Source organism: Plecotus auritus (assembly GCF_963455305.1).
Source record: "Plecotus auritus genome assembly, chromosome: 2".
Lineage (NCBI taxonomy): Eukaryota > Metazoa > Chordata > Mammalia > Chiroptera > Vespertilionidae > Plecotus > Plecotus auritus.
This window is the reverse complement of record NC_137771.1, coordinates 170,082,113-170,105,546: the sequence shown is the minus strand read 5'-3', so window position 1 is coordinate 170,105,546 and position 23,434 is coordinate 170,082,113. Positions and strand designations below refer to the sequence as shown.

The following is a 23,434-nucleotide window of genomic DNA, read 5'->3' as shown; positions in this document are numbered from 1 at the left end:
ACAGGCTGGACTGAGGGACACCCCACCCTGTGCATGAATTTTGTGCACCGGGCCACGAGTCTACACTAATAAAAGAGAAACATGCAAATTGACTGTACCTCCGCTACGCCCACCAGCCAATCAAGAGCGAGTATGCAAATTAACCCAACAAAGATGGCGGTGGCCATGGAGCTGGAGTGAGCAGGAGGCTTGAGGTGCCCCCGGCGATGGAGGAAGCCAAGCTTCCCACCTGCCCTGGCCTCCGCTCAAGGCTACAAAGTTTCAATTATAGAAGATAAATAAACCCCAGATACCTGCTTCCAGCCAGACCTGGCCTCTACTCAAGGAGGGGCTGAAGAAAAGAAAAAGGAAAAAAAGGAGGGGCTGGGAGCCTGGGTCACCAGGGGGCCTGGCCAGCCTGAAAATGGCCCTCAGCCCCTTACCCAGGCTGGCCACACCCTCATGGGGTGAGGGTCCCCACTGGGGGGCATGGCCAGCCTGCAAACAGCCATCAGCCCCTCACCCAGGCTTGCCAGGCACCCCAGTGGGGACCCCCACCCTGAAGGGGGTGTGGTTAGCCTAAAAATGGCCCTCAGCCCCTCATCCAGGCTGGCCAGGCCCCCATGGAGTAAGAGTCCCCACTGGGGGGTGTGGCCAGCCTGAAAATGGCCCTCAGCCCCTTACCCAAGCTGGCCACGCCCCCATGGAGTAAGAGTCCCCACTGGGGGGCGTGGCCAGCCTGCAAACAGCCATCAGCCCCTCACCCAGGCTGGCCATGCCCCCCCAGCAGGGACCCTCACCCCATGGGAGTGTGGCTGGCCTGAAAACCACCACAGGCCCCTCACCCAGGCCACCCCACACCCCAAGAGAACCCCCACCCTGATTCTGGACACCCTTCAGGGCAAACCAGCTGGCCCCCACCAGTGCACCAGGCCTCTATCTATACTAATAAAAGGGTAATATGCTAATTAGACTGGTAGACCTTCCAGGAGACCTTCTGGATGTTCTTCTGGACAAAGCCATGGTGGCAGGGCCGAGGTAGAGGCGGTTAGAGGCCAAGAGGGGAGGGCAGTTGTGGGTGATCAGGCTGGTGGGGGGTGGGGCCATTGGGGGTAAGCGGACTAGCAGGGGGGCCAGTTAGGGGCAAGCAGGCCATCAGTGGGGGTCAGTTGGAGGTGATCAGGACAGCGGGGGGGGGCAGTTTGGAGTGAGCAGGCCAGCAGGGGGACATTTGGGGGCAAGCAGGCCAGCCAGGGGGTGCAGTTGGGAGCGTGCAGGCCGCAGGCAGAGTGGTTAGGGGCAATCAGGCAGGCAGGCAGGTGAGCAGTTAGGAGCCAGCAGTTCCAGATTGCAAGAGGGATGTCCGACTGCCGGTTTAGGCCCTATCCTTGTAAACCAGCAGTAGGACATCCTCGAGGGTTCCCAGATTGGAGAGGGTGCAGGCTGGGCTGAGGGACACCCCCCCCCCAGCCACACGAATTTCATGCACTGGGCCACTAGTTGCTTAATAATATTCTATTGCATAGATATACTATTGTTTATTCATTCGTCAGTCGGCCATTTGGACTGTTTCCACTTTCAGTTGCTATGAATAATGCTATGAACACTCATGTACACATTTTCATTTACACATAAATTTTTAATTCCCTGGATTATGTACTAGGGGAATTGCTGGATCATATGTAACTCTGTTTACTTTTGAGGAACTTCCATACTATTTTCCAAAGCAGGTGCATTATTTTGCACTACCACCAGCAAAATATAAGGGTTCTCATTTCTCCACATCCTTACTAATGCTTGTTATTGTCTGTTTTATTTTTATTATAGTCATCCTAATGATTGTAAAGTAGTATCTCCTTATTGTTTTGCATTTCACTAATGACTAATAATGCTGAGTACCTTTTCATGTGCTAATTAGCCAGTTGCACATTTTCTTTGTACAAATGTCTTTTCAAATCTTTTTCCCATTTTTTAAAATTGGATTATTGTCTTTTTATTGTTGAGTTATAATATATTCTGGATACAAGTTCCTTAGAAGATACATGATTTGCCAATATTTTCTATGTCTGTGGATTGTCACAATTTTCATTTTTTTTATTTTTTTTAAATTTAATAAATCTTTATTGTTCATATTATTACAATTGTTTCTCCTTTTCCCCCCCATAGCTCCCCTCCACCCGGTTCCCACCCCACCCTCTGCCTTTACCTCCCCATCACTGTCCTCATCCATAGGTGTATGATTTTTGTCCAGTCTCTTCCTGCATCCCCCAAACCCTTTCCCCCTGAGAATTATCAGTCCACTCCCTTTCTATGCCCCTAATTCTATTATATTCACCAGTTTATTTTGTTCCTCAGATTTTTAATTCACTTGATTTTTAGGTTCACTTGTTGATAGATATGTATTTGTTGTTTATAATTTTTATCTTTACTTTTTTCTTCTTCCTCTTCTTAAAGAATACCTTTCAGCATTTCATATAATACTGGTTTGGTGGTGATGAACTCCTTTAGCTTTTTCTTGTCTGTGAAGCTCTTTATCTGACCTTCAATTCTGAATGATAACTTTGCTGGGTAGAGTAATCTTGGTTGTAGGTTCTTGCTTTTCATCACTTTGAATATTTCTTGCCACTCCTGTCTGGCCTGCATAGTTTCTGTTGAGAAATCAGCTGACAATCATATGGGTGCTCCCTTGTAGGTAAATTAACTGTTTTTCTCTTGCTGCTTTTAATATTCTATCTTTGTCTTTTGCCCTTGGCATTTTAATTATGATGCGTCTTGGTGTGGTCCTCTTTGTATTCCTCTTGTTTGGGGTTCTGTGAGCTTCCTGTACTTGTAAGTCTATTTCTTTCACCAGGTAGGGGAAGTTTTCAGTCGTTATTTCTTCAAATAGGTTTTCAGTATCTTGCTGTCTTCTTCTGGAACCCCCATAATTCTGATATTGGTATGCTTGAAGTTGTCCCAGAGGCTTCTTACACTATCTTCAACTTTTTGGGTTCTTTTTTCTTTTTGCTTTTCCGGTTGAGTGTTTTTTGCTTCTTTGTTTTTCAAATCTTTGACTTGATTCTTGCGTTCCTCTAGTCTGCTGTTGGGTCTCTGTATAATATTTTTATTTCAGTCAGTGTATGTTTAATTTCTAGTTGGTCCTTTTTCATATCCTTGAGGGTCTCGCTAAATTTATCGGCCTTTTCTAGGATATTCTTGAAAAGCCTTATAACCGTGGTTTTGAATTCTATATTCAGTTGTTTGTTTTCCTCCATTTCTTTCGTTTGCGATCTGTTTCTTTGCCTCCGCATTTTCACTGCTTCCCTGAGTTGGTAGGGTAGCTTTGTGTGCTACGTTTCCTATATGGCCCAGTGGGTCGGCCTCCCCAGTTAACCTGAGGTGGACACTCTTGGTGCACCCCTTTGTGGACTGTGTGTACATCCTTGTTGTAGTTAAGTCTTGATTGTTGTTGGTATCACTGGGAGGAATAGACCTCCAGGCCAGTTGGCTGTGAGGATCAGCTGTGTCTATGCTGGGAGAAGTTTGGTGCTGGAGACAGCCTTATAGGATTAGACTTGCCAAATTGCAATAGCCTCTGTGCTCAGCTTGGATGGGGCGGAGTCTCAGGGCAGAGCAGACAATCTTGGCTTCCCGTGAGCCCTGCCCTTGCGCGCGCGCCTCCAGACCTCTGCCTTCCGTGACTCCCGAGTTTCCGCCTGACAGTCCAGATTCCTCCTGTACGAGCACGGGTCCCCAGGGGCTCGCCCGGAACTGGGGTTCAGTGCAGTCAGAACTAGGGTTCAGTGCAGTCAGGAGCTTCCGACTCCCTTCCGCTAGGGAATGCCTGCGGCAACCTCCGCATCCAGCTTTCTCTGTGAGCACTCGCGTGCGCGCACGCCTCCAGACCCGCCGCAACTCCCCCGGGTCTCCGAGTCTCCGTGTGCCTTTCTCTTTACCTGACAGTCCAGACTCCCCCTGTATGAGCCTGGGTCCACGGGGTTTCACCCAGAACTGGTTTTCAGTGCAGTCGGAACTGGGGTTCAGTGCAGTCAGGGGCTTCCTTCCCCCTCCCGCCAGAGAAAGTCAGCCAGGCACTCAGTCGCCCTTCCTCTCTGTGCGCGTCTCTGTACCTCAGCCCTTTGCCGCTCCTCTGATTCTCCGTGAGCTTTCCTCTTTCCTTCTCGTTGTAGAATTTCCACTCAGCCAGCCTTCCTGTGGTTCTGAATGATGTCCGTTCTGTCTTTGAGTTGTAGTTTTGAAATTGTTGTGCGAGGCAGCAGTTTAGGTGCTTACCTATGCCACCATCTTGGTTTCTTCCCAATTTTCAATTTCTTGATAGTGTCTTGAAAAACAAGGGTTTTTAATTTTGATGAATTCCACTTTACCTATTTTTCCTTTTTTCACTGTGCTTTTGGTGTCAAATCTAAAAAATCATTGCCTAATACAAAGACACACCTTTGTATTTCCTCTAAGATTTACATATTTGTTTTCTTCTAAGAGTTTTATAGTTTCAGCTGTTAAATTTAGGTCTTTGATTCATTTTGAGTTAGTTTTTAGATACTTTGTGAAGTAGGAATCCAACTTCATTCTTTTATATATAAGTATCCACTTGTCCCAGCATGATTTCTGGAAAGGCTAGTCTTTCACTATTGTCATAGTACCCTTGTTAAAAAATGAATTTACCATAATGGAATGGTTTGTTTCCGTATTCTCCATTCTTTACTGTTGATCTACATGTCTATCCTTAAACCAGACCCTATAGTCAAAGAATCAGCTTTTGGTTTGATTTTTCTCTAATGTTTTTCTATTTCCCATTTCATTTTCATTTATTTCTGCTCTAATCTTTATTATTTCCTTTATTCTTGCTTTAGGTTTAATTTGCTTTTCTTTCCCGTGTCTGTTCCTGTGAATTCAAATGACCACCTGGAGTACGTTCTTTGCCCAATGCAGCTTTACTTCCATCCCCCACCTTTGTGCTATTATTAAAAAATATATTTCATTTCTACATATCATAGACCCAACAATACATTATCTTATACAATTGCTTTTAAAAAGAAAAATGTACATTTACTATATTTTATAATTACCTTTGCCATTGCTCTTTGATTGTGTGTATGCGTGTGTTTGTGTGTGTGTGTGAATTCAAATTACTGTCTGGGTCACTTGCTTTCAACCTGAAGTACTTCCCTTGAGTATTTCTTTTTTTTTTTTTAAACATATTTTATTGATTTTTTACAGAGAGGAAGGGAGAGGGATAGAGAGTTAGAAACATCGATGAGAGAGATACATCGATTAGCTGCCTCCTGCACACCTCCTACTGGGGATGTGCCCGCAACCAAGGTACATGCCCTTGACTGGAATCAAACCTAGGACCTTTCAGTCCACAGGCTGACGTTCTGAGCCAAACTGCTTAGGGTCCCTTTAGTATTTCTTGTAGGCGACTCTACCAGCAACAAATTCTCTCATCTTCTACTTATCTGAAAATGTCTTTATTTCACCTTCAGTTTTGAAACATAAGGATTCTTGGTTGACAGGTTTTTCCCCCACTCTTTGAGTATTTTGAACATGTTCTCCCACTATCTTTCGGTCTCCACTCTTTCTGTTGAGAAGTCACTTGTTAATCTTTTGAGGTTCTCTTGTAAGTGGTGAGTTATTTTTCTCTTGCTGCTTTCAAGGTTTTCTCATTTTTGTCTTTCAACATTTTCAACTGTTTATAGGTGTGTTGCATATATCCTATTTGGAGTTAAATGAGCTTCCTAGAAAAGTACTTTTTTTTTTTTTAAGTAAATTAGGGAACGTTTTAGCCATTATTTCTTCAAATACTTCTGCTTCTCTTCTCTTCTTCTGGTTCTCCCATCATGCATATGTTGGTGTGTTTAATAGTATCCCATATTTTTCTGAGGTTCTGTTCTTCATTCTTTTTTCTCCTGTTCTTTGGATTATATAACCTCTATTGATCTGTCTTCAAGTTTACTAACTCTTTCTTTGCCATTTCAAATCTTCTATTGAGCCCTACAAGTCAATTTTTCATTTTAGTTGTATTTTTCAATTTCAGAATTTTCCATTTGGTTCTTTTTCCTTTATAATTTCTATCTGTTTATATTATGTACTGGATGCAATGTCATATCTTCCTGTTTGTTTTTTTAGGATATGATTTTATTGATTTCAGAGAGGAAGGGAAAGTGAGAGAAACGCTGATGTGAGAGAAAATCATCTCAGTTGCTCCTCATACGCATGCCAACTGAGGATGGAACCAGCAACCTACGCATGTGCCCTGACTAGGAATCAAACTTGCAATCTTTCGGTGTATGGGACGCTCCAACCAACTGAGCCACACCGAACAGGGCACTTCCTTACTTTTTAAATCACAGTTTCATTTAGTTCTTTGAAAAGAATTATAATGACTAATTTGACATCTTTGTTAAATCTGACATCTGGTCACTGTCATAGACAGCTTCTATTGCCTGCTTCCCCCCTGCCTACCCTCTACCCCACAGTGTATTATACTTTCCCTCTGCGTGTCTTGTAACTTTTTGTTGGACATTTTAGATAACGTACTGTAACAACTCTGGGTCTTCATCCACCTCCTATCCCCCCCCAGGACTTGTTATTGTTGTTTGTGTGTTTACTTGTTTCTCGACTGGCTAGATTATTTTAATGAAATCTGTTTCCCCTTTTCTCCCAAAATTTGTACTCAACCCAATATGAAGTATTGTGTTTAGTCCTGAATGCCACATTTGAAGAATACTAACAAATAAAAGCTTCCAGGATAGGGAGGGTTTCAAAATGTCATAGACAAAAAGGCTAAGGAAATTGAGGATATTTTATATATGAAGTTGACCAGATTAACAGGATAGAAAGGACACAGAGTTACTGACTTCAAAGTTCTGAAGTGCTGAAGAGAGGGAGGTAGAGGTCACAGAACTTTAACAGATAAACATTATAGCAAACACACTTTAGCTCAAATATAAGGAAGAATTGTTTTTAAACAAGCAATTCAACTATGGCATATGCTACCTTATAAAATAATGAGGCTTTCATTTTTAAGCAGAAGTTTTCAAACTGTCACAACTATAAGTACTTGTTTGGGAGGGGAGGTGTGACTAGATGATCACATTTTCTGTGACTGTCAAAAACCCTGGCCTTGAATATATCTAGCCATTTTGATATAAAGCAGAGTACTTTACATGCCTCTAAACATATGCTGTAGTATAAATAAACTATTCACTTCCAGAAACATTTGCTTACAAAGAAGCCTTCTTAAATGTTTTCCTACCAAGCAGTTCCTTTGAGATTGCTATTTAAAAGTATTTTCCTGCTTAGTCACATATCTAGTAGATTACTACATAAACCACTGAGAAAGGATTACTTTGAACTTCTACATTCTCTCATGTACTTGCTTTAAAATACTAAAATAAAAGTAGTTCATTTTTGAGAGTTCCTCAGTTTTTAAAATAAAATAATTGAGATCCAGCACTCACCAGAAGAAATCTTACCAGCACCTTTATAATCAATAGAAAATGCAGATGTGACTCCATTGGCTGACCCCAGTTCACACATGGAAATTTGATAAGGGGGTCTCAGCTTGATTTCCATCTGCATGTCAGACAGATTTATCTTTGTTGAAAGAGACCTGGGATTATTATATCGCTGCTTGGTCCTCTGAATGAAGTTATCTATGTAAAATAAAAAATAAATTTCCTTGCAGTCATTTGTTAATTAAATAATTTGAGAGTGTGAGGTTTATGGATAATAAATTTTGCAGATAAACTGTTTAATTTGTTATCCAAAACTGTTGAATTGTCATGACGTGTTCTAATATTTATGTTTAATGGTTAATATATCATGAAGTTATCAGTTGCTCACTCTAGAAATAATACTGCAGGAATTAATAATTGTAAGTAAACTAATGATTAAACACTATCTGACTGAGAATATTTCTACTATTATATCCACTTCAATGAATTACTTTGAACTTCTACAACAAAACAATAAAATAACAGCTTTAATTTTTAAACCAAAATCTTAATTTTTATAGGGATTCATATCTCATAAAATAGTAAGTCTGTATTTATCAGTTGTAATTCCATAAGAACATACACTGTAAATTGCATGTTCTTATAAACCAGTTTTCTTATTTATGGCTTATACCATTAGAATGCATATTTTAAAAAATAAATTTAATAAAATAAAAGACAATTCCTAAATATCTTCCAAGATATCTCCTAAATCAGCGGTCGCAAACCGGTGGTCCGCAGACCACTGGTGGTCCTCGAGGTCCGAGAGGTTGGCTACCGCTGTCCTAAATAATATTCCAATTTTATTTTCACAATTTGTAACTTGGTTTCACTATTTTTTCCCTTGTACATCTGGAGTCAAAAACACTAATGCCCACAGGCCAAATCTAGCCTGCTGACCATTTTTGTAAATAAAGTTTTATTAGAATATAACTGCACTCATCCATTTCTACATTGCCTATGGCTGCTTTCCAGCTATAATGGCAGGGCTGAGTAGTTGTGACAGAGACCATATGGTGCTTAAAGCCTAAAATAAGTACTATACGGTCCTTGGCAGCAAATGTTTGCCAACCTCTGTTCTATATTAAGCAGACTATAAAAGATTATCACACAAACACAAAATTCTGAATCTCTGGCTTATAAATTTCTCATTCAGAAACTATCCTAAGGAATTAATTCTTTATGCCAATAATCAAAATCACCTCCACAGCTCAAACTCAATTTTTTCTAATATGCACCTAAATGAAGATATTGTCATAATTTATAGACCACTTGTTAAATTATTCTATCAAAAGCAAGGTAGCAGAATTTTCTGAGTTTTCCCTCTCCCCTATTCCTCCCCCCAGTGAAGATAAAAAATCGCTTATGACTGGCTGGAGACAGGATAATGAAAAGGAAAAAAAATCAAGCCCTTACCAAATTCAATGAAACAGTATGGCCTGACAGCAGTGTTGGTCTTCGACATGTTATAAGTAGTAATGAATTCCTTCTGAAGCTCATCCAGGAAAGAGAAGGCCAGAACATTTGGGTAATTTTCAGTGCACAACATCATGTAGCTCACTCCCAGAGAGCTAATAAAACTACAGTGTAAAAAACATAGGTTTAAAAATTTCAAAGTAAATTAAGGTAATTCGTTGCTTCACAAGACTGGTTATATTACACCATAAACTGCTACTACAAGTGGCAATGAAGATATTAACATTATATATTCTAGCAAAAAATTAAAGAAACTAAAGTAATACTATTTTTAGTCGTGGTTTAAAAATAGTAGACAAAAAAGGGGAATATACCTACAGAGGAACACACAGTATGGTATTAACACTTCCGTTATTTATCACTTGGGGTAGAAAGCAAGGGGAAAAAAGCTTTCCTGGATGAAAAAAAAGTTCTCCAGTAGGACATGCATGCCATTGATCTCTAATCTACTGTTAAAATTGCTAAGTATAAGAAAAAATATTATTTTTGAAATAGAACCTTCCACACTGAATACCAGTGTCTAAAATAAAGCACTTCAACCATTAAATATAAAAATGTTTGACATTATAAAAGTGAGTATGCCTTAAGGATTTTAAAAATCTAAACCAAATACATCTTATAGGAAACAAGGTGAAAACAAGACTTTGCCCTCAATAGGACAGTAAGGAGATAAGAACCGGAAAGAGAACTCAGTAACACTGAGTGTCCACCACGAGTGGCATTCTACCATGAACTTATTTTCTCACTTATTCTTCTCTTATTAGGTCAACTTTCAATTACCCTCCAATGATGAAGAGCTAAATAATGAAGAAGTTATCCCATGAATAAAGACCCACTTTAGGCACTAATTTTAACCTCATTAAATAAAAAAGCATGAATATGCAATATGCCAGTTGATAGCAACTTATAATAGTAAGCTAAAGGAGAAAAAGATGATTTTAAGTGGCCAAAGGTGATTATACCATCAGAGCCTTGGATAAAACACAAAGCAAGGAAAATTTGCCTTTGACATCCTTCATTTCCTTTTCTGCAGTTGATCTATTTCCTGACTCACTCTTTCCCTCTAACCCTAACACCTTCTCACCCCAGAAAATGTAGATCCTCACTTTTTTAGATAATCTATCACAGGTAATCCCTAATTTACTTATTGGTTAGTATTGCAGAAGTTTATAGCACCTATAAATCATTTTCCCACAGAAACTACATTGTAAGTTCCTAGACCAGTTCGTAAGAGCCTATTTGACATATATGGTTCTGAAAACTGAAGATTTCTCCATAATAAACAGTGTGGCTTTGTTGGTTGGAGCATCACCTCTTACACCAAAAGGTTGTGGGTTCAATTCCGGGTCAGGGCATATACCTAGGTTGCAGGTGTGGTCCCAGGTTGGGGCGTGCATGAGAGGCAACTAATTGATGTTTCTCTCTCATATCTATGTTTTTTTCTCTCTCTCTAAAAATTAATAAACATATCCTTGGGTAAGGGTTTAAAAAAATGCTAGTAATGAAACAAAACAGGAAAGTAGGAACCACAAGTTATTTTCTTCCCCCAGGTGGTTTGGTAGCTATTGGTGGGTTGCATTATCCTGCCATGCCTCCTCCCCACCAAACATCTAGTCTCCAATGAGACCATGCCCCCTCATCATTCTTAGACTTCACACATACTCTGTTCCTCATTATTTCTCAATCAAAAAAAATAAAAAAGAGAGAGATAGTTTTCACTGAATTCTTTTTCCTGGTTAATTTTTATCTCCATAAAAAGTGAAAATAATTAGGAGAATTAGGAATGCTGTCAAGAGAGAGCTTAAAGGTAAAGAGAGACAACTCTTCTACCACAGAATAATGTGAATGCTGAAGACAAAAGACTGTGGTTCAGATATACTATTTATTAGTTTTGTGAGTTTGAGCAAGTTTCTTAATATTTCTGCGGCTCAGTTTCAGTTTCTTCGTCTATAAAACAGGTGTAGTAGTACTATAATGGCTATCTGCCCAGCATCCTTCTCGCCTTCCCTTTGGGAAATTATCTCAATCCTACTATCTATTCCCTATGACTTTGGCAAAGCTGTCCATCAAAGGGGTGGGTATGTGATCCAGGATCCAACTAAGAGTACCTCAACCCTCTGACCCCAATGTTACTCCAGAAATGGACCACAACACAGCAAGACCAATAAAGTCCCTTTCTTGAAACATGAAGGGTAGGAGTTGCTCAGCTGGAATGAAGTAAGCCTGGAGCTGCCTGTACAGTATTCTCCACTACATGGAGAATACCCATATGCAAAAGGAAAGAGACTGGAAAAATGAGAGAAAGATTCCTGATAACCTCTGAGCCCCTGACTCCAGCCAACCAAGAAGCCCTTCACAATACCCTTGTTTTTGCTTAAGCCAGTATGAATTGTGTTTCTGCCCTCAGAAATGGGGAAGAGCTCTATTTATTAGCCATTCAAAGAGCTGTTGTGATATGTAATGATAACATAAGTAGAGGGCCTGATAATTGGAGGTACTGTGATACTCCTGTAATCAGAAAATAACATCAAAGAGTGAAAGAAAAGCACTGCTAGAACTAAAACCAAAAGGCAGGTAAGCCTAAAATATAAAATAGCCTTCCCAGCTGGAGGCAGCAGTCTGGGGACAGATATGGAGAAAGTGAATCTTCAGGAAAGGAGAGAATCTATGAAACTCACAGCCATTATCAGACTTCAAATGAATTCACAGTGAAAAGAACTAAAAAATTTCATTTCTTACACTAATATTCACAAGTATGATTGGCCTCCCAAAGACGTTTGTCTTCTCATAATATCAGTGTCTCAAGGTTTTAAGATCTCTTATGATTCAACTTAGTTTTCATGTGGTTCATAATTATTGCTTTAGTCATAGTTGTTTCCTAAGTAGTGACAAATGTTTACATATTAAATATTTATGACAATTTAAGGAAAGTATTCTTTAACTTATTTAACAGATGAATACCTTAAAATTTTATGCAGAGAGAATTGTAATATCACTCGTAATGTGAAATCACAAAACTGGATTATGCACACACATCCTGCCCCAAATCAATGAGCCGAGTTGAAGAATTTTGGAGAGAAATGAAGACTTAATTTCATGGCACTCTGAACATGGCCAATACTCCCAAAACAACCATCCCTCACTGACCAGCTACTAGGATGTGTGCAAGCATAGTGCTAGCACAAGCCATGCTCCACAGAATATGCTCCGCTAGCTGAACTTTGAAGTATTCAGTCACTACACTCTGATAAAGTCATCATTTTTCCAGGGACAGAAAATTAAAGGAAGTTTCTCAATTTTAAATATTACTCTCCTAATTTTTTCTCAAAAATATGATCTTCCTCTATCTATTCAACTAGAATCTAATGTGAGGTACTATCTGAATTAGCACATAATTATCTAGTTAGTTACTTTGTTTGGTTCGCTGTGGTACAAACAGTACCTCAATTTCTATACAAATTTGGAAACCACAATGCTAAGAGAAATAAAAAATAACGTTATAAGAAAAATCATAAAAAGCTCATTGTTATGGCTGTCCCTTTTTATGTACATCAGATCTCAGTAATATGAAAACAATGTTTTGATCCAATGGACACTGTGAATCTTGTAAATGATCCATTATCCCTTTGTTTTGGCTATAAGAAAGCTCAAAGCAATATCTGTGGCTCTTTCTAACAAATGAATGGACTATAAATAAAAAATAAATTATTTATACCTCCAAAGGATGTGTTTGTATCTCTAAACGTAAATGTTACTTCAGTGTACTATTTTACTATCTTTATTTTATTTCTTTACATGATTTTCTTACCTGTACTCTTGAATTTTTTTTTTTGGTAAATTGAATTGACAACAGTTAAACAGAATTAGAGGGGTGTTTAAAATGTTACTACATTCTACTCTATTTTTAAGAGAATAAGGTAGAGGAACAGAAAACATTTGCAAAAAAAAGTTGTGTGTGTGCGTGTGTGTGTTTTTAAGTCCAGGATGTCTGCCAGAATTAATATACTATATACATGCCAATATTCTATAATGTTGGTATCTGTCTATAGCATTATACAATAACTAAAATGCAGAATAACCCTGGGAACCCTGACTATTAAATAAAATATTAAAATGTTTCAAATTTTTTCCTCCAAGTAACAGTAGCCTAAGACATCATTTTAGATATATTCACCATCACCACCACCTTTTTATAATTAAACCTTCAGAAAACCCAATTCCTATATAATAAAACCCTAATATGCAAATCAACCAAACGGTGGAATGACTGGTTGCTATGACGCGCACTGACCACCAGGGGGCAGATGCTCAACGCAGGAGCTGCCCCGTGATGGTCAGTGCATTCCCACAGGGGGAGCGCCGCTCAGCCAGAAGCTGAGCTCATGGCTGGTGAGTGCAGTGGTGGTGGTGGGAGCCTCTCCTGCCTCTGCTGCATGTGGGCGGTAAGGAGCGAGGAGTCCCGGACTGTGAGAGCCCTGGACTGCGAGAGGGATGTCTGTCTGCCAGCTTAGGCCTTATCCCCATGGGGATGGGGTCTAAGCCGGCAGGCGGATATCTCCTGAGGGGTCCCAGCCTGCGAGAGGGTGCAGGCCGGGCTGAGGGACACCCCCCTCTGAGTGCACGAATTTCATGTACCGGGCCTCTAGTAGAAAATAATAGCTTACCATTACTCAGGTGATCCAAGCAATTATCAACATTCTCTAAGGTTCTATTCTGGGCCTCTCAGAAACTCGGGGTGCTTCCACTCTCAGTTTCAACTTCTATGTGAATGATTCCAAAATTTCTATCCCACCCCAAAATGGAGCTTCATTATCTTGCTCTCCTTCCTCACCAGCCTCCCTCCCCTGGCCCATAAGCAACCCTTTCCAAAGACCTCATTCTGTCCAATTCCAAGGTTTCAGTCAGCTTTGTTCCTTCCTTCTCCTCATCTCTGGGATTCCATTTTATAAGATTTAGCCGTTTCTTTTTCTGATGTGTCTTTATGGCTGGCATTTTCTTTTGCATTTACATTTGTATTTAACTAGTTCAGGCCCTAATTATAAGTCAGCCTCTCTCCTCTCAGACTTTCCATTTCACCCTATATTCCACTGTGTCAGCATTGTTTTTTTTATCGAGTCACTTCCCTCAAACCTGTAGTAACAGCTTCCTATGACCTATTACATCAAAGTGACATCTATCAACCTAAACTTTCACGGGAATCCAGGGTCTGGCGTCACACTAATTATCTCACATTTCCCACAACTCTCCCTAAATCACCATTCACTTCACTGGGCCAAGCAGATTAATACGACCACCATGCTAAATCACATTCTTTATTCTGCCTCTCCTCCCTGAACTGGATTCCCTCCTCTCTGCCTTAGCCAAATCTTACTAATTCTTCAGGACATGGTTCATGTCTTTTCTCAATAATGAAGCCCTCTCTCTCTTCATTATATCCCATACAGACCTTGCCCTTATCTGATTTCTGACAGTATGCACAATCAGTATCAAGCTGCTCAGGAGTTAACTGTGCTCTAACTGTTTCATGTGTATGCTCTCCAAGTGGCCTTATCTATTCCCATGGTTTTAATTACAAACCATAAGCTGACCTCCAAATCTAAATCTCCATACTTGTCCTTCTTCACTAAACTTCAGACTTACACATCCATCTACTTACCTGACTGACAGTGCCTCTTGGATGTCTGACAGGCATCTCAGACTTACCATGTCCAAACAGACCTCTTGATTTTTATCACTGAAACAATTACCTTCCCGTCTTGCCCATTTAAGGACTCTTAATTATTTTCTTTCTCTCACATCCCACTTTAATCCATGAGGAAGATTTGTTGGTGCTACTCCAAAAATACAGCCACAATCCTACCACTTCTCATTATTATCACTCTAGTTTAAGTTATAAAAATCACTGCTGCCTGAGTCTCCTAAATGATCTCTCTGCTTCCTCTCTTTCTCCCTTAGAGCCCATTCTTCACAGAGCAGCCCCGATGATCTACAGTACTCAAAGCCAAAATCAGATTATATAACTCTCCATCTTAATACTCTTCAATGGCTTCCTATTGTATTATTCAATCCAAACTTCTTCTCATAGCCTAGAAGGCCCTACATTACCTATCCGATGCCTACCTTTCTGACCTCACTTTCTGCCACTCTATTAATTGCCCATATTGCTTCAGCATCTCTGGTTCATCTTGATCTGTACTGATGGCCTTCTGCACCTGCTGTTATCTCTGTCTTGCTCTTCATCCATAGCATCCTTTATATGACTGTTTTCTTTTTCATCTTTTAGGTCTCTGCTCTCAGAGAGACCCTTGACTACCATAAAGTCACTCTCTATCCTATCAGTTTTACTTTCTTTAGATACAATAAATAGTAATGAATACTATCCCCTTTGACTAGAATGTAAACTTGAGTTTTTTTGAAGGCAAGTATAACATAAGATTTTTTAAATTTCCCATTACAGTTTGCCTGGGCATGTAAGAACATCAATAAACACCTAGTGATCAACTTATAAAATGGCATATCTGAGATCTGCAAAACTATAAATTTTTCTAAAGCCAGATAAAAAAGGGTAACTACTATTTAGTATAAGAATCACGTGATTAACTCAAACAAGTTTTACACTAAACAAACACTAATTTCTATTTTCACCACTTAAATTTCATTAAAATGACAACCACTAAGCAAGTGATTTTCATGAAGCAAACTAAAGACTTACTTAATGTTATAATGTCCAGTTTTCAGTGTACTTCTATCGGGAAGCTGAGCAAGTTTCCTTGAGAGCATTTTAAAGTACTTTCTGCACTCCTGCACGCCTGTGCCTTGTTCATTGTCAGTAGAAGCAGAAAGTGGCAGTCCATCTCTGACACGAATGACTGAGGCAGATAAAATCATAGACATTTCAAGTGACAGAGAAGACCTAAAACAAAACGAAAAATTTGGGTTAGATAAAAAATTAAAGCCAAAGCTGATAAAACAGTACAAAAACATTCAACTCATTAATATTCAAAGATATACTATTTAAAATGATGACTATGCTTTCCTTAACAAATTAGTTTAAAAAAAATACTTGTTTCTTTTTGGCATTTTCATAAGTGTATCTGGAAGAAAATACTGGAATAAACACCATTCTCAACAATCGGACAATATTCAACAGAGTTTAATAATATTTATGCCCTTAGACCATAAAAAAAGTTAAATACCATATAACCCTACCCAAAGGAAAGTAATTGGAGTCAGACAAAATTTTAAACAGAAAGGCATCCTTTCACAGCAATAACTGAAACAACATGAACATCCAATAACAAGGGGATATTAAATAAATTAGGATACACTCATATGACAGAATATATTGCAGATACTAAAAGTTATGTTTGTGAAAAATAGTTTAATAATGTGGTAAAATGCTCTCTGTTAGGTAGAAAAAAAGGCATGATAAAAACACCAAATGTGGTTTTCCATAGAGACAAAGAAAAGGAAGAAGGGAAAGATAAATGGAGAAACAGATACAGGAAGGAAACATATCAAAATTAGAATAATGCTTATCTCTGGGAAATAGTATGATTGTTATTGTTTTATAATTTCCTAAATTTTCATAATATTTCACAATGGGCACATCTTACTTTTATACCCGGAAAAAAATATTATTTAAAGTAAATCTCAAAGCTAAAGGAATTAATGGCTTTAATACTATCCTCAATCTTTTTACCAGAAAGTAAATCATAATAGCCTCTCTTATTAGATTCTGATGATGCCTTATAAAAATAAATAAAAGAGACCTGGGTTTGAAAGAAATCCAGTAAACAGTCAAACTTTGATTTGAAAAAATATGCAGTTCTCAAACTTTAGCTTATATAAAAAAATCACTGGTAGTTTGGTTAGAAATGTTGATTTCTGGGCCAACCTCCAAAATATTCTGATCCATTGACTGCAGAATGGGACTTGAGAATCTTCCAATTTTTAACAAGTTCCCCAGGTAATTACTATGCTACTGTCTAAAGATCATACTTTGAAAAACACTGAATTAAACATGTTGACAGTGTGAAATTAAGTGACAACTGTTTTCTGTGAGGCCATCAGAGCACTACCCCACTGAATGCTTCTCTTTCACTAGTAGTCGGGGCAACTGAAAACTGAAAACAATCTGATAACAATTTCATATGCTTTTTTTCATGATATTATATCTCAGAGAGTAATTTAGTCTTTACCTGCCCAGTTCAGATAGGTCAATTTTATCTCATTCCAAAATGAAAAATTGAGTTAGTAGCATATCAAAAAATGGTATAGAAAACCAACTGGTACTGAGTTTGGAAATCAGGAGTCCCTAGTTTTTATTGCTGTGTGAAGTCAAAATCTGACTGGCCACTGACGATGATAACTGATTGACAATAAACATTAAACTAAATAATAATGCTAATGCATTATACTTACTCCCCCCTTTTCCTGTTCTCATGAGGAAATGACAGGAATAGCTAGGTATTAATGTCATTACCCTTTATATTTTTCTCTTCTATTTACTTAAAAGGGGAAAAAAACCAGCAGGAATTAAATTAGCCTTTACCATAATGGATTCTTTAAAGTTCCAACATGACATAAATGATTTGGATAAAAGAATTTAAAAAAAATTTTTTTTTATTGATTTCAGAGAGGAAGGGAAAGGGAGAGAGGTAGAAACATCAATGGCGAGAATCATTGATCGGCTGCCTCCTACTAGGGGTCGAGCCTGCAATCCAGGCATGTGCCCTGACCAGGAATCAACCGTGACCTCCTGGTTTATAGGTCAGTATTCAACCACTGAGCCACACCGGCCAGGTAGATAAAATCATTTTTTTCCCTATTCAACCAATTTCTTTTCTAAAAGCTGTAGCAAGAAAAAAACTGGGATTTCTCAAGGGATAAAAGCTATATTATAATCCCCTTTTTAAAAGTGTTACCATGTTTTATTTAATTAAACCACAGTTGCAACATTTAGCTTTAAGAAAGCAGGAAAATGGCATTTCATACTTTTAAACATTTATTATTTAAATGTAAAACTTTTATCTTTACAGAAATATACTGCAACACAAGGACTACTCCGATAATACGAGGAAAGGGTTGTAATGATAGTTTCCAAACATCCATATATTTAGTATTTAAAAGTAGACTGGCCATGGCCAATATGGCTTGGTTCTTTGGAGCGTCGTCCTGTACACCAAAAGGTGGTGGGTTTGATTCTCGGTCAGAGCACATACCCAAGTTGCAGGTTCGGGGTGTGGTTGGGGCACCTGATGGAGGCAATTGTCCGATTATTTCTCTCTCTCTCCCTCCCTCCCTCTCTCTCTCTCTCTCTCTCTCTCTCTCTCTCTGTCTTCCTTCATCTCTCTAAATATCAATTTAAAAATTTTTAAGAAAAGTAAATAAATAAAAGTAAACTGTATTCTTTCATGCCTGACCTTTTTAGGATCCCAACAGAAATATTAGAAATTATCTTTATTACAGGGTGACAACTTCCATCTAATCTTTAAAGTTATTCCTTTCTTCATGACTTAAAAGACAAAAAGATAAGATTCATACTTCTTAAAACATATACTGAGAAAAAAATAACAACCTGTAAGTTCCGTTCATTCAACAAACATTTATTGAGTACTGTTAAACAGAAAAGCCACAGGCCCAGAAGTGCTCACTTGTGCTAAAAGCCCATGATACCAAAAGCTAGAGTGGATACCCTGATTTTAGTTTCAGAATCTCCCAGGAGTGTAATTTTAAACTAATCAGTCTGGAATTTCCTGATTCACACAAGTGAGGTTGTTCTGCCAGGTAAGACCCCCACTGCCTGTCCTCAACTAACATAATCCACTCTTAACTTCTTAGTCCCAACCCTCCTTCTGCCTCTAAAAACATTCCATTTTGTACAACCCTTCAGAGCACTCTACTAGTTGCTAGACAGTATACAGCTGTATTCATGACTAGCTTAATAAAGCCAATTACATCTTCAAGTTTCATTTTTTAACAGTCCATACTGTATGCCAGGAACTATGCCAGACATTAGGAATACATAGTTCCTACCATCAAGAAGCAGCAATCCAACCTGGCCAGTGTGGCTCAGTGGTTGAGCATCGATATGAACCAGGTCACAGTTTAATTCCCGGTCAGGGCATATGCCCAGGTTGCGGACTCAATCCCCCATGTGGGGTGTGCAGGAGGCAGCCAATTGATTATTCTCTCTCATCATTGATGTTTCTGTATCTCTTTCTCCCTTTCCTTTCTCTCTGAAACCAATAAAAATATATTTTTTTAAAAAGAGGCATCAATCCAGAATTAAAGAAATTCAGATTAAAAGAGCAAACACAATGCAAGCTGCATTGACTACCACTTTACTAATTGTAAAACTAGCTAGACAATTTGCGTTTCAGATATTCCTTATACACGCCTTTAGGCTAATACAATACAGCAGTGATATTCCCTGTCAAAATTCTTAAAAGACTGTCAGAGAATTATCAGTAGTTAAGATTTTTCTGAGACGAAAACATTTCTTCTTCAGTCATTTGACCTACCATCCAAACCAGTTAACTAGCAAAAGAAACTGTGATGATTGTTCAATGAGCAATGCCAGGCTTAACTAACTTGTAGACAGACTTCAATAATCTTAGAATAAGCAATCTCTCCTCTATCAACTCAATAAATATTAACATTCTTCTCCCCACCCCCACCCCCCGCTTTTTCTTTTTACCATGGATTCTCAATGCAGTTCCTTGAAAAAAAAAAAAAATCACTCTCATCTAATCTGGACTGTGCTAGCAGAAAGAGGAATCTGTCCACATCAAGGCCAACCTAGGATTAGAGTACCCATAGAGTGTAGGCAAGGTGATGGTTGGGAAGACCAAGGAAGGCCCAGTGGGAACTGGGGAAAGCAAAAGGTTAAAACACTTGCATGGGAAAATTAAGGAGCAATGGTAGTTCTACAAGGGCCATAGATACATTTTTAGGCCCCTGGTCATTTTCCCTCACCTTTTACACTGGAAGAATACTGCATATGCCTTAGACAGCAGCAGAAAAGTCACAGAGCATCTGAGTACTGAACTCTATTTTCTCTCCCCAATAGCAATTGTAGAGGAAAAAGCCCAAGATTAGAATCTAGGTAGGTCCAGGTAAATATTTATGTAAAGGCTGAGGAAAAGAAAGTCCCACAATGCCAAACTACTCTAGCAGTGGTTAGTACCTTTTAGATCCGAGATAACAAGATGCTGACCTCTCTTCCTCAGAACTTTGTGGGGTAATGACTGTGGGCCCAAGGTACCAGGAAGGCAACCTGTCAACAGTAATAAATAAAACCCAATATACTTTGTAAGTATATTTTATATCTATTTTAAGATTTAAGTGTACTTTATATCTATTTTCTAGCAAGATGCTTTCATAAATGCCTCTTTTAAGATAAAAACATTTATATTGGGTTAATCACTCATATTTTACTTTAGTTCATTATTTCCCAAACTTCAGTCATCCAAGTACCATTTTCAGAATTCTTAGCATATCTGTATACCATCTGTATTATTTATCTACCTAATATGTCTTTCAATTGATTTATTTTTTGCCCTACCCTTAGCAATGTATCTGTGAAATCTATGTGCTAGGATTTTCTCCCAACTTAATAAATTAAAAGAAAGAACTTTTGGGGTTTCATTCAAATATGAGTGTGTTAAAATTTTTAAGAATTATTTTTTTAATGTTCATCTGCCTACTACTCAAATTATCTTGCATATCTGATGGTACCAAAATTTGGTAAACACTACCTTGGTATATATTATTTTTATTAAAAGTGCTAACAGATCTGTGAGAATTGGGAGGGGAGGGGCTATTTGGGGAGAAAGCTGTACTAACTGTGATGCACAGGGTGGGAGCAAGATTAAGTGAAAAGGGAAGTTCTTTATACAGCCATACATTAACAGGAAGACACTTGGGAAACAGTTTAAAGAAGAAAAATGTAAAGCGTACCAAGGATAAGCAGAATTTATTTTGCAACTTGTCCCACCCCCAACCTCTCCAGCAGCCTTTGATACTCCTATTATAGGAGCTTGCACTGAACAGTATGTTTAAGACCTCAGGCTCCAAAGGAGATTATCACCACATCTAGGAACAGGGCCCCAAACACAGGCACAAACGTGTCAGTCCCCAACATCTGTGTAGCACCTCATGGTTTACAGTAAGTAGGTATAACCTTCATTTTAAAGATGAGGACATGAAGGCTCCCCTTCTCAATGTCACACTGCTCATATATGGCAGAACTGGTGCTTACACCCAAGTTTCTTCTATCTCCTCATCACTGTGCTACACCAGTCACCTAAAACCAAGAAGGGGCAAGAACCCAGTGATACAGACACTATCTAGCTACTCATTTTGAAGTAATAATAAAAGACCAGCTTACATTTTCTTTAAGAGGCTGTATAGTAATTAACAGGATGAACTCTGGAACTAGCTTGCCTGGATTCCAAAACTGGCTCAACCATGTACTAACTGTGCCTTTCTATACTCAGTTTCCTCACCTATAAAATGTGGCTACTAACAATATATATCTCATAGGATTATTTTAAAGAAACTAATAGTATCTACCTTACAGGAACATGTAAAGAACCTAAAGCACTGTATTGCAGACTAAAAGTGCAATATTAAGCGTTATTAATAAGTGCTATTATTTTTTTTTGACTACCCTCTATTTACCAGGTACTTTATAGACATTACCTCATGGAAGTCTTCCAATAACCTGGGAGGTAAGTATTATCAGATCCATTTTACCTTTGAGGAAATTCAAGCTCAGAAAGGTTCATTTATTCATTCCCTAAACTAGCAAGTGATCGATTTAAACTCAGGCCTAACTCTAACCACCCTCTGAGGCATTGCCTTTCAACATATCCAAGCTTCTTATTCAACTACATGGAGAGGAAGGTCACAGGCACCATCACCCCTGCTTTGCTAAGAAATGGGCGTCTTTCATACACCAATATAAAATATACCTAGATTTTTAAAAATCATACACCAAAAGAAGCACGAAACCGAGATCATGGGTTCTAAACATAGGAAATGTCCAGATGTCCCATTAACTTAGGGTATGGTCACAGATGTCATATTCAATTACTGAACTACAAACCCTCATATACCAGAAATCGTAGGTACTGTTCAAGATACTGCCTTATTCTTTATAATGTCAGCACATGAGCAAATGCCAGTAACGTAATTCAGTTTTAACAGTGGCTGTTCCACCTGTTAGCTGGGATCCCAACATCTCCAGTCTAGTGGCTGACACTTCAGCCCTGTGCTTTGCCTTGGCTCACCAGGCATAGAGAGGACTGGTTCTCAAGCTATCCAACTACCCCCAGATGGACGACCCAGGAAACTAAGGAGCACCAGAAAAGTCCAAAACTGCTTTCACTGGCAGAGAGATTCAAGCCGGCTGGGGCTCAGTCTTTTATTCTGGAGCCCTTTTCCATCTGTCAAGCCAACTGCTCAGGTCTCTATGCACATTGTTCCCAAAATGCCAATAACAAGGCCTGATGAGGTTTCTGAGAGCCAACGCGGGCAAATCTCTGAGCTCAGTGCTCATTCAATCCCCAGAAAACGCAAATTTAGCCACTGATTCAAATCCCACTCTGCCTAAAAGAAATAGAAAATGCCACGTCAAACTCTCGGGGGCATCTAAGCAGCCTAGGTGGATCACGGTGTTTCTGACACCTGGGCGCCAGTGAATGCCCTCGGCCGCTGACATCCCAGAGCGACTGTCCCTCCCCGTCGGCCCACCAGCCCCGGCTATACCATACCCATGGAAGGTCAGCCGAGGGGCAACTGCCGCCCACGCGGCCCCAAAGATCCCGCAAGTCCAAGGGGACGAAGTCCCCGCAATCTCCCTCCTCCCGTGCTCCACGGTTCCAACAACACCCGGCTCCCGCCCCCACGTCACGGGCTTGGTCTGGAATAGGTCTGTAGATACGCAGGCAAGGGCCAAGGCCGTGCGGGGGGCGGGGAAATTGAGGGGAGCGGCCGGCCAGGGGTTTGAGCGACCCCAAGAGGGAAGAAACGAAGACTGGGAGGAGCCAGTCCGTACCTGTCCAGCTGGGACCTTGCCACTCCGAATGACGCGGCCTGCAGTGCATTGTGGGACCAGGGCGTGGCCTTTGCGCGGGGTAGCTGGACGCCCAACGTGGCTCCCGGCGGGATCAAGCCCCGCCCCCTTTCCCTCAGCATGCCCAGGCCAATCAGGTTCTCTGGGAAGGACACACTAACCCGCCCCCTCCTGGGGCCGAGGTAGTCCCGCCCCCTCCCGGAGAGATTGGCAGTTTTTCACGCACCTGCACCAAGAGATGATGAACTCCGGTACTGACAGTCTGTGCTGTCCCTCACAAATAAGACGAACCTCTTCTGCCTACTGCCTGTTTCGGGAAGCAGTGTGTTTCTCACGCAGCCCCTTCCAGCCTTTGCACCTGCCATGCATGATTAAACAAGCACTTACTAATTGTTTACCA

At 39.7% G+C, this 23,434-nt stretch overlaps 1 protein-coding gene across 4 annotated transcripts in view; it reads right to left on the bottom strand.

The window, feature by feature from the left end:
- The window catches only part of SEC22A (SEC22 homolog A, vesicle trafficking protein), a 49,299-nt gene extending 26,159 nt beyond the window's left edge, over positions 1 to 23,140 (bottom strand). For 2 of the 4 annotated variants that reach the window (XM_080656957.1, XM_080656960.1), the window contains exons 1-4: positions 23,017 to 23,140; positions 15,664 to 15,864; positions 8,892 to 9,055; positions 7,440 to 7,634 (exon numbers count right to left, since the gene is read on the bottom strand). In XM_080656957.1, the coding sequence (XP_080513083.1) occupies positions 7,440 to 7,634; positions 8,892 to 9,055; positions 15,664 to 15,845 (541 nt within the window). In that variant the 5' untranslated portion in view covers positions 15,846 to 15,864; positions 23,017 to 23,140. Of the gene's footprint in view, positions 1 to 7,439; positions 7,635 to 8,891; positions 9,056 to 15,663; positions 15,865 to 20,142; positions 20,233 to 22,732; positions 22,903 to 23,016 lie in introns of those variants that run through there. The other 2 variants (XM_080656958.1, XM_080656959.1) reach the window with 2 other exon arrangements.
- Positions 23,141 to 23,434: the final 294 nt, after the last annotated feature.